At 53.9% G+C, this 11,739-nt stretch overlaps 1 protein-coding gene across 1 annotated transcript; it reads left to right on the top strand.

Annotated features, from left to right (window-relative positions):
• The first annotated feature begins 2,035 nt into the window (after positions 1-2,035).
• Positions 2,036-11,739, top strand: CATSPER1 (cation channel sperm associated 1). The gene is made up of 12 exons (XM_045486825.1): positions 2,036-3,432; positions 4,411-4,623; positions 5,939-6,052; positions 6,228-6,378; positions 6,679-6,770; positions 6,896-7,039; positions 7,201-7,264; positions 7,459-7,531; positions 7,670-7,730; positions 9,156-9,231; positions 11,297-11,411; positions 11,572-11,739. Exons 1-12 carry the CDS (start codon positions 2,118-2,120, stop codon positions 11,596-11,598), a joined length of 2,445 nt encoding a protein of 814 aa, XP_045342781.1. The 5' UTR covers positions 2,036-2,117; the 3' UTR covers positions 11,599-11,739.

Genomic DNA, 11,739 nt, shown 5'->3' with positions numbered 1-11,739 from the left:
GCCTTCTGAAGAAAAGGTCTGTAGTGCCCTGCAAGTGGAGTGTCCCATTCCCTAGGGCTTGGAGCTTCAGGGAGTAGGATCTCCTATGTGTGTTGTGTGTGCTCTGCTTATTGAGTCCTGGCCTCTTTTTCCCTCAGTTCAGTTGTCTGCACAGGTTCTCTTTGCCTATTATTGGTAGTGTTTGGTCTCCAGCAGCAGTGGGGCACGTTTTAACAAGGTGTGAAGTGGTCTGCTTGCAAAATGAAAAGTTCCCCTGCTGTGACTGGACCCAAGGTCCAAAAAAATGTGCAGGTAGGGAGATGAGGTATTGGTGGGGTTTGCACTGGTCTCCTGGGGGATGGGGCACACATCAGGAGCATTAAGGTCAGTGTATCTTGGAAGGGCAGATTCACCAAAGTGTGAGGGGGTGGGGCTTGGTATAAGCAATGTAGGTAGTGAGTGTTGGCTGCGCTGGTTCCCACAGGTGTCTGTTGTTTATGCCGAGGAGTTGGGAGAGGGAAATTACACCTGCCAGCCCCTTTGTTCCTGGAGGGGTCTCCCTGTGATCCCTGTGTCTCTGGGTCATGCTCTGAAGTGAGCAAATCACTTTCCCTCCCATCTGCCCCCCAACCACTGGTACTTTTTCAAGCTTCTGTATCTGCATGGACTCTTTGTCATGCTGTCTCTTTAAGGGCAGGGACTCCACTTCCTAATGCCCTCCAGGTTCTCCCAGAGCAGAGCCTGCTGATTTTTAAAATTCCAGATTTGGGGTGTTTGGATGGCTCAGTTGGTTGAGCTTCTGATTCTTGATTTTGGCTCAGGTCATGATCCCAGGGTCATGGGACTGAGCCCTGCATCAGGCTCTGTACTGAGAGTGGAACCTACTTAGGATTCTCTCTTTCTCTCTCTCTCTCTCTCTCTCTGTCTCTCTCTCTCTCTCTCTCCCCTCCCTTCTGTGGCCATGCACTGAAGAAGAAGTTCTCAGACACCAGATTGAGCAGATGTGCAGGACTGCCTCTGTGAGAGAGCAGCAGCAGCTGGGGTCTGGGGTCTACGCATAGCCTTTATTTCATGTTTTCATTAGATATAAGTATCAAAGCATATCAAAACATGGAAAGAGAACACAAAGGATCTTTAGACATAAACCAGACATGCACCTGCTGACTACATGAAGACATTCAGGGAGTGGGTGTAGTTTCAAGGAGTGTCAGGGAGTTACAACGGGTTTTGTATCTTAACTGTCTTCTGGGGGGATCAAGGGGCTCTGTATCTCATAATGTTATCACATTTGACAGCCTTGAGACATTGCGGATGTTTCAGTTATTGCCCCATTCACCCTCTAGGACTTACAATACATTCTAGAAATAACTCCACACTCTCCCTCTGCCCCTCTCCCCCACTGGTGTTCTCTCTCTCCCTCTCTAAAAGCAAACAAACACCAAAACAAACAAACAAACAAACAAACCCCCAAAATTCCAGGCTTTTAGTCCCAATTGTTGTAAGAACTCATGAAATTTGGCACCTCTTGCTTTCAAGGACAAATATCATGGGGATTCATGCTCTCTGTTCATGGGCTCCCTGGTGTGAAAGTCTGTTTTCACCCTTCTCTGCACCACTGGTTGTTTCCCCACCATTGATGGCTATGGTCTGTTTCACTCTCAAATCGTGTCTTCATCCTTCCTAACTTCTTTGATGTGGCCTCTTCTCTACCTTTAGTTGTGAGTTTGTTCTCACAGCCAGGCTTCAGCTTGTTCTCTGGGTTATTTACCCTGATGTGAGTGTTATTTAGTTGTACCTTTATCATGAGGTGAGCCTAGGGACCTCCTATTCTGCCATCTTCCCAGCTGACCCTGCGGAAATAACCCCTTCCCTTTTCTTGACCTCAGTTTCCTCATTTTACAATGAAAAGACTAGACACAATGATCCTTGATTCTGAACTATAATGTTGAGGAGGAGGCATTTTGGAATTAGACCTGGGAAGGGACTTGCTGGTGACATCATAAAGGGAGAATTCCGTGAGAAGACTCGGGCTTTCCTAGAAACCCCAGTGCCACAGCTTAGGTGGGAGGAACAATTCAGGAAGGAGTCTTTTGGCCCACATCTTGAGCTCTCCTCGTTCCAGAGGTCCCAGCATAGTCATGGATCAACACTTGTTGGCTAAAACAGCTCAAAATGAGGCAGACACCAATAATTTGGATGTGTTATCTCACCCCAACTCACCAACGCCACAGCGCAGACCAGGCCATAGTGGAGTCCACCACCATCGTGGGTCTCATTACCACGGTGGGTCCCACCACTATGGTGAGTCCCACCACTACAGTGGGTCCCACCACCATGGTGGGTCCCACCATCAAGGCATAGTCCACCATCATCATGGGTCCTCCCATCACATGGGGTCCCACCACCATGGGGAGTCCCACCACCACGGTGAGTCCCACCATCATGATGGGTTCTCCCATCACAGTAGGTCCCACCATCACGACAAGTCCTGCCATCATGGCACATCCCAGCATTATGGCATATCCCACCATCATAGTGGATCTCACCACCTTGGTGAATATCCAGACTCTCATGACAATGCCTCCTCTCACGATTCTGGCAATTCCCACCACCCCCGCCACTCCCACCACCGTGGTGAGGCCCACCATCATGGTGGAGCCCACCACTCCACATCCCTTGCCCTGGCTCCTTCTCATGGCACTGTTCATGGTGATTACCACCATGGTAGCAGGAGACATCATGATAGGCCCCGCCACCGTGGCGATTCCTACCACCATGATGGGCAGTCTCACCACCACAGGGGGTCCCACCACCATGGTGGATCTCACCACCATGGCGAAGTTTCCCATCATAGTGGGCTCCATCACCAAGGTGAGCCTTACCACCATAAGGATTCCAACCCCTATGGTGGCTCTCACCATCACAGTGAGGTCCATCAGCATGGTAAGCACCATTTTGAAGTCCACCACCACAGAGGGCCTCTTCATCATGGAGAGACCTATTCCCACCATTCCTATGTGGGGTCCCACCAGGATCGCATACCTCGCTCCGGCAGACACCACAGTGAGCACCACCATGGCCACCATGCAGAGCGCCACCATGGTGAGCACCATCACAAGGAACATCACCATGGCAAGCACCACCATGCTGTACGTCGTCATGATCATCTCCCTGGTGATCACCGCTATGGGGAGCACCATCATGGTAGCTCCCAAGTCTTTGGCCCACACAGGTCTCACAGTGTGGCCAGACCGTCTTTCCATTCTAGCGTAATAGCCCTCCACCCCAGCATGGAACAAATACAGCACTCAGCCTTCAGCTTGAGACGTTCCCTCAGTGTAGTGTACTCATGTGCATCCCAGATATCCAACAAAGTCCATCCTCAGGATTCTTCCTCTACAACTTCCTTGGAAACCTGGTCCGAAGAAGATGAGCAATTTCAGAAGCGTAAAAGTGAGTCGCTGCTCCCCGCAGCCCCAACTCCCACTGCCTGGCCCCGATTTCAGGCCTGACTCGGGCCCTGCTCTGACCTTCGGCAGATCATGAGGCATGACTCTAACCTGCACGCATATTCCATTGGCTATCCACTCACCTGGCTGTCCGTCATCCATCTTTTGTTCCTTGAATGATACACCTCTTTAGGCCATCTGCTGCTTGTTCATCCAGTCATTGCCTTGCATATGTACACTCACTGATTGAACATTTCTTCTTGTCTCGTACAGGTGCCTGGCCTGCCTGGGCCCTGGAAGCACAGAGGAAAAAAATCCTGCCCTCAAGGGGCTCCAAGACCGGGGGTGGTCACTTAGACAACCAATCCTAGACTAGCCCACCATATCAGGGCAGTCACCACTGTGGATTCTATTTGTCCACATTTGCCCCCACTCAACCATGAGCATCTTGACAGAGATTGGGAACTGGTGTCTGAATGAGGGCCTTGAGGGCAGGAGGGACCTTAGCTATTAATTCACAGTCCCCCAAGCTTGGCCTCTAATGGTTCAGTAAACAGAGCAACAGCCTCACAAACAAGCAGAGAGGGGCAGGTACCTAACTGGATAGCAGTAGGGAAGGCAGCTAAAAGGAGGGGATGCTCCAGCAGGATCTCAGAGGGAGAGGGAGAGTTTACCCAGACGATGGGTTAGGAACGAGAATGGGGTTTTCCGTGCTTAAGTTGCCATGTGGGTAGAGAAAGGCCTGGAGGTGTAGAAGCACGAGCCTGCAAGATGCGCCTGAGTAGACCACAAATCCTAAACAGGCCGGCATCTGCCACGGAAGGGGTCAGGACGGTGGCTGCAGGACCGGCACATGACTAGTCTACGGGCACTTCAGTGAGTGAATGGTAGGCAAGCAGGCAGGCATGAAGACAAACCCCAAGTCAGTCTGGGAGTACGCCTCCTCCTCCAACACAGACTTGACTTTCTGTCCCCCTTATAGCCGCCAGAACTCAGCGGGCCCACAAGAAGCTGCATACTGTGGATCTCTTCTACAGGCTGTGGGAAAAATTAAGCCACCTCACTCAGCGCCTCCGGGGAATGCTTAGGAACCTGACTGAGTCCTTACCCTTTGAAGCCTTCATCTTCCTCGTCGTCAGCCTCAACACTATCATGCTTGTGGCCCAGACTTTTGCCGAAGTCGAGGTCCGGGGTGGTAAGAGTTGGGGAATCCCCTTTCGCATGGAGCCGGCCATAGATCTTGTTCCAGGCCTCCTGTGGGCCTAATCTAGTGTCAGGCGGTTTATGTAACTTAGCTCATTTGATTCTGACCCGTGGGAAGTCGACAGCATTGCCCAGTATTCAAGATGAGCCTCAGAGATTTTGCTGAGGTCAACCAGTCAGCCACAGACAGGCCCGCAAAACTGGAGGACGTGCTGTTCGTGATACAGACACCAGGTGGCGCGCCAACCCTAAACACGCCGCTTGGCGGGGCAGCGGGTGGAACCCAGGTCGCCCAGAAGGGCCAGGAGACCCTGGAATGCTGTGGAAGGGTGAGGGTGGAAAACTGGGGAAGGTGGGCCCTAGGACTCCTGGTAGCAAGGTGAAAGAAAGGCCTGCCACAGCACACATTAACTAAAGAGAGAATAAAAGTGGCTGCATTCTTATTCTTACTGTGTGAAATGAATGTAATAGTCGCAAAAATGCTACGAGACAGACCGGTATCGTCACCGGACCAAGGTGGGTCTGCTGCTTGGTGAGTTACAGGCAGACTACACCAGGTTGAGTTAACTCACAAGGTCATCTTTATCTGTAGAAATAAGGACATCAAGGGGAATACTTTCTTTTCTTTTCTTTTTTTAACATTTACTCCTTTTTTGAGAGACAGAGAAAGAGAGAGAGAGAGAGAGACAGCATGAGCGGGGGAAGGACATAGAGAGAGGGAGGCACAGAATCTGAAGCAGGCTCCAGGCCGAGCCGAGCCGTCAGCACAGAGCCCGATGCGGGGCTCAAACCCCCCAACCACCGTGAGATCCTGACCTGAGCCACCCAGGAGGCCCCAAGGGAAATACTTTCTAAAGCTGTGATTCCCCTAACAAGGGAAAGCAGACTCCTTTTACTGGGGCTGGGGATGAATATTCAGAGGAGGATTTTAACATTATAATGAGGCTGAGAGGAACTTTCTGGCAACTCTCGGATTCTGTGCCGGCAGTCTTTCTCAAATGTTTCTTTTTTCGGTTCCGGCAGTTCCTTCCTTAGTCTCTAAAAGGTAAGGCTGACTGACAGGTAGAAGCTTCTAGAAGTTTCCTGAATTCAGGAGATCAGTCCTGAATTCAGGGGGTCAGGCCAGGGACGGTGTTATCACTGCTTTACAGACAAGAAAACTGAGGCACAGAGCAGTGAAGACACATAGCCATCAGGGCAGAGCCGGGAGCTCCCTGCAGGGCTGTGTGAGGTTCCAGAGGGGAGGAGGGGAGAGGGGCTAAGGTTGCTGGCGGGTGGCCCCCAGTGAGCCGCTTGTGTCCGTGCAGAGTGGTACTTCATGGCCTTGGACTCCATTTTCCTCTGCATCTACGTAGTGGAAGCTGTGCTCAAGATCACTGCTCTAGGCCTCAAGTATTTTTCTGACTCCTGGAACATTCTGGGTGAGCGAGGATGGTGTGTGTGTGTGTGTGTGTGTAGGGAGCCACGGGACTGCTAGAGGAGGCTGAGGACAAAAGCGGACTGGCGGAGGGCGTTGGTGTCGGGAGGACAGGGGGTCTGGGAGCCAGGTGCCTGGGCAGGAGTCAGTGACACCCAGCCCCCCCGCTGTGCCCTCAGACTTCTTCATCATGATCATGGCTATGCTGGACTTCATGCTTTTGCAGTTCAACTCCTTCTCCTTCGTCTACCACCAAAGCGTCTTCCGGATCTTCAAGGTCTTCAAGAGCCTGCGGGCCCTGAGGGCCATCCGGGTCCTGCGGAGGCTCAGGTCAGCTGGGCCATAGTTGCCCACCCTGGTGTGGGGACTCCGCAGGAGATGGGGACACAGGCCCGGGCAACCAGCCTGTCTCCTGTGACCTGTTTAAGGGATGGGGGATGAAGAGACTACAGGCTCCAGCCCACTTCTGATAAGCCTCCTGCCATCTGCTCAGATCAATCATTTTCCAGAGAGGGCTGGACTGTCCCAAGCCCCGGGCAAAACGGGGACCTCCTGCCCGCACTTGCCTGCTGGGCACAGATCCCCACCCCTGCTCCTTCATTCGGCCTCGCTCTCAACTTCTGCCCACAGCTTCTTGACCAGCCTCCAGGAAGTGACCGGGACTCTGGTCCGGTCCTTGCCGTCCGTCACCGCCATCCTTATCCTCATGTTTACCTGCCTCTGTATCCTGTGCTGTGGGGGCTGGGGTGGGAGCCTGAGGTGCTGCGGTGGAAGGGTTTGTAGCGGTGGGGGGGGGGGGAGGGGGGGGACGGGACCCTGTGAGCCTGGTTTGGCCCTGAACAGCCAGTCCTCTTCTCTGTGGTGCTCCGGGCTCTGTTCCGTCAATCTGACCCCAAGCGCTTTCAGAACATCTTCACCACTGTCTTCACTCTCTTCACCATGCTCACCCTGGACGACTGGTCCCTCATCTACCTGGACAGCCGGGCCCAGGGTGGGACAGGCCCCAGGCTGGGTGGAGGGCAGGGGCTTGGCTGGGAGGGCAGACCCCGAGGGCTCCGTTACCCCGTATGCGAAGTGGGGCTTCTGATGCTGGCAGGGGTGTAGGGAGGGCCGTCAAGGAACTCACGGCTCGAACGACGCCCCCTCTCCCAGGCGCCTGGTACATCATCCCTATTCTCATGATTTACATCATCATCCAATACTTCATCTTCCTCAAGTAAGGACTCCGCCCCTACTTTGCTCCCCAGCTTCACCCCCAATCCCCACCTAACCTGGGGCACCCCTGCCCAGCCTCTCCAGCCATCTCCCCTTGGTTGTGCCACAACGAACCCGGAGGAGGGTTGCAGGGCCTCTCCTACAGCCTCCTCCTTGAGAGTACCCACCCCCACTACCCACCCCGACCATCCCCAGCCTGGTGATCGCCGTCCTGGTGGATAACTTCCAGATGGCTCTGCTCAAAGGCCTGGAGAAAATAAAGCAGGAGGTACTGAGTGCGGTGGGGCAGGTGGGCCAGTGAGGGAAGCCAGAAGGGGTGGGCACAGAGGCTGGAGGGAAGGGTGGAGGGTGTTCCAGAAAAAGGCAGACAGGGGACTCTGGCAGGACAAAAGCCTTTTCTTCCCAGAGGGCAGCCCGGATCCAGGAGAATCTACTGGATGACTCACTGACCGAACTCAGAAAATCAGGTGCTGGCCCTCCTTCCACGGTCAGACACAGAATTCCGTTCTCAGTGGCAGAGTTTGAGAATCTGAGACTCGGGAGAACTTACAGAGCTTAAACGTTTGGTCCAAAGAGCTCTAAGGCGATCCTCTAAAAGCCAATTAAACGGATAGTCAATTCTTGAAAGCCCCCTTTATGAAATGACTAATTAGCCAGATTATGATTTGCCAAACAGTCATTTCTTCTAATAACTTATAAAGGTTATAGCGGTTGGTTTTACATGGGATGGTTTTGACTGCCTACGCACTTGTCCAGACTCACTCAAAGTGGATTGAGAGTAAAAATTGAAGTTTCCTGTACATGTTCATTTTTACAAAGCCGATTTCCTGCACGATTGACGTTGAGACAGTTGATTTGCTTCCTGCTTAAAGATCTTCAGAACTTTAGAATCTGAGCTCCAAGAATCCCACTCTTAGGCTCATCAACACTAGAGGACTAAGGATCCCCAGGGGTCACGGGTCCCTCACCGGCCCCCTCCATCAGGGTTAGATGCTCAGGGCAAAAAAGCTTAAGGAAAAAGAGGAATTAATTGGCTCAAATTACTTAGCAAATTGAGGGTGTGGGGGTTTTCAGGAATGGCTGGATCCAGGACTCGAATGCTGGTCAGGAGTTGGTCTCCTTCTACCTCTCTGCTCTGTAGTCCTCTGTGTGGTTTTGTGCTTAGGGTGGTTCTTCCCTTGTGTTAGGAAAATGGCCACCTGCCACTCTAGCCCCAAATCCTTGCAAATTAGCATCCCTAGCATGCCCAGCAGAGAGGTCCTCTTCTTCCGACTGTTCCAACAAGGACCCAGAAATGAGGCTTCTTTTCTCTCATCTGACGGTTTTGGAACCAATCACTATAGCCAAAAGAATAGGCTGTTCTGATTGGTCAGGTCTGGGTCACATGTCCTTGGAGGTCAGGGGACAGGGTCAACCCCTGCTGGATGGTGTGGACCCAAAAGGCGCAGGAGTGGTTCCTCAGGAAAACTGGGGGACTTTTTCCAGAAGGAGAGACAAACGAACAAACAAAACTGATACCCACTCTGCATGGAGAAGCCATCTCTTTGGGGCCATCATGGACAAAAACTCCTTTAGCCCCATTTGATTTTTGTTTTTTAATGTTTATTTTCTGAGAGAAAGAGAGAGAGAGCGCGCGAGTGAGGGGAGGGGCAGAGAGAAAGGGAGACACAGAATCCGAAGCAGGCTCCAGGCTCTGAGCTGTCAGCACAGAGCCTGACACAGGGTCTGAACTCACTAATCATGAGATCATGACCAAGTTAGACGCTTAACCGACTGAGCCACCCAGGCGCCCCATCCTTTAGCCCCATTTGAATATCTCTGTGACACAAAAGGTTCCTTCTACCTCCTCTCGATCCAGGCATCTCCTTGACGTTCCCCTTTTTTACATCCAGAGCCTGAAGAGGTGGTGAGTGAACATACCAAACAGAAGCAGCTCATTGAGAAGAAATTTGGGACCATGACTGAGAAGTAAGGAGGTGCAAAGGGAGGGGCGGCCATGGTCTGGCAGGGAAAGGGACATCGCCCACCTCTCTGGAAGGGGGGGTGGAGCGCCAAGGCTCAGGTAGAGCCCACGGGTGGAGGTGGAGACCACAAGTGACCTCTGCTCACCCAGAGCCATCTTGTGTCGCCAAGAGAATCCCACGAGCGGTGCCTAGAGGGCCATGAGAGCTCCTCGAGGCTGAGGACAGGCGCAGGGCATGGGAGAGGTCCCAGAGAAACAGCGATCCTGCTCATCTGTTTACTCAAGGAGCATCCCTGACCCTTGCTCTGGGTCAGGCCCTGCGAGGGTTCCAGGGACCCAAAGATGACACGGACTAGGCCCGCCCATGACAACCCTATTGCTAAGGACCTGTGCTGGGCCATGGAGAGCAGTGGTCGGTTAGGTGGAGGGATGAGAAGGATGGGTCGAGGAGCGGCTTGGGAGAAGGCCTGGGAGGCAGATGGTCAACACCCCATTCTCGTCGAATCAATTGGCCAATTGGTCCAGGACGGCTGGGGACTTGTGGCTGTGCTCCTGGCTGGGGGACCTCGGCACAAACTCCCGCTTCCTGGCTCCCCAGAGAACCTTCTCTCTGAAAGCTGGGCCCCCCTCTACCTCAGCCAGTCTGGCTCTAAGCCAGCCGACAGGGCAGCCTGACTCCTGGAAGCCTCCAGCCTCTCCTCACCCACCATCAGAGCTCAAGCCCCAACAGGCCCTCTGTGATCAAGCCTTTGCCAGCCTCCCTCATTGCCTTACGGCCACTCCCACCCCGGCACATCTGGGCCTTTGCCCACACTGTCCTCTCTAACTGGAGTGTCCTGTGGTTGCCAGTGCCAGGCTCAAGTGACCAAGATTTGGGAGAGCTGAGTTCCAATCCGGCTCGCTTCACCTCCCGGCCCTCCCGGCCCCTCCCCCCACGTTCCAGCAACTTGGCCCCTGGCACAGCGGACCCTTGGCACCTCTGTAACACTTTCCTTGGGGGTTTCTTGGCCTCCAGACTCTTCCCCACTGGTCCACCTCCGCTACGAGTGCTCTCTGTTTGTGTTTGTGTTGTTGTTGTTCATTTGTTTTACTCTTTCCTTTCTTAGTGGTCTTTGTTAAGAGTAGTTTGGGCTTTTCCTTCATCGTCAGCATTTAAGATCCTACAAGACGCTTGCCTCCTTTAGGCATCCACTCTCTACAGCCTCCTTCCCTGAGGCCTGCCCCGGCCCCCAGCCTAACCCCGTTCTTCTGGAGTAGGGGACCAAGAACCTTGCCTAAGCCTGGCAAACCCTCATGTGTCTTTCAAACTCAGCTCCATGGCACTTCCTCTGGAAGCCTTTTCTGATCCCCGGTACTGGATGGGGTTTTCCTCCTCGGGCACCCTCAGCACTCTGTGTTTGCACTCATCCCGAGTGTAAGCACTCAGTTTGCTTTCCTGGCTCTGCTACAGGCTGAGCTTCTTAAGGGCAAGGAGGGTTTCTTGTTCATTTCTGTGTCCTCAGAGCACCTGACAGTGTTCATTTATTTCAGTGTCATTTGGTGGATGGATTTATAAAACAGGCAGGTGATGAGGGGGTTGATGGGCGGGTAGTCGGCTGGATGAATGGTTGGGGAGGGGGGTTGTGAGGTGGATGACTGACCGCACAACGTGGCGAAGGGGCTGGTGGCTGGGTCCAGGGACGAGCAGGTAGATGGGGGCGCGGGTGAGCAACTACAAGGTTGGGATGGTCGGATGAGTGAGTGGATGGCTGGGTAGGTGGGGGCATGAATGGGTCGATGGGTGAGTGGGCACCTAGAGAGGTATGGGGTAGTTGGAGGGGCAAGCAGAGGGGTGGGTGGAGGGAGGGAGGGATAATGGGGAGGGTTAGCGTCCTCCGTGGCACAGGCACGCGCGGGGCTTTTTACTCGTGGAAGAGAAGCACCACGAAAGGCCACGCTCAGAAGAGCCATGAGGGCGGGCTGGTGGGTGTCAAGCAAGAGGAGCTGGAGTGGGGGGAGGGCTCTGGCAGCCCAAAGGGCCCTGCCAGGCAGGTCAACTCAGCCTCTCCTCCGCCCCCGTCCCGCCCCCAGGCAGCGAGAGCTCCTGTTCCGCTTCCTGCAACTGGTGGCCGGGGTGGAACATCATCAACAGAAATTCCGCTCCCAGGCATCCGTCCTGGACGAGATTGTGGACACAGCGTTTGAGGTGAACAGGGCAGGACCAGAGGAGAGGGGCCGGCATGGGAGGACCCCAGAAGGCCAGGCATGGGAGGCTCGCCCCCAGACGTGCCCCTAAGGGTCACAGGGGCAGGCGAGAGGACAGAGGCCAGTACTGGCTCGGTTAGCCTCCCATCCTACCCCTGCAGACTGGAGAAGAGGACTTCAGGAAGTGACCCCTCGATGGAGAGAGACATGGGATGAAAGCCTTCGGCCTCTGGCAAGCTGCCCACCAGGGTGGGCCAGGACAAGTTCCTACATCTGCTGGAGTGGTTGTCGGGCCCACAGGGCTGGGCCCTAACAGAGTTTTAAAACCC

The sequence above is a fragment of the Leopardus geoffroyi genome, chromosome D1 (genome assembly GCF_018350155.1).
Source record: "Leopardus geoffroyi isolate Oge1 chromosome D1, O.geoffroyi_Oge1_pat1.0, whole genome shotgun sequence".
Lineage (NCBI taxonomy): Eukaryota > Metazoa > Chordata > Mammalia > Carnivora > Felidae > Leopardus > Leopardus geoffroyi.
This window is presented reverse-complemented; position numbering and strand designations above follow the sequence as displayed.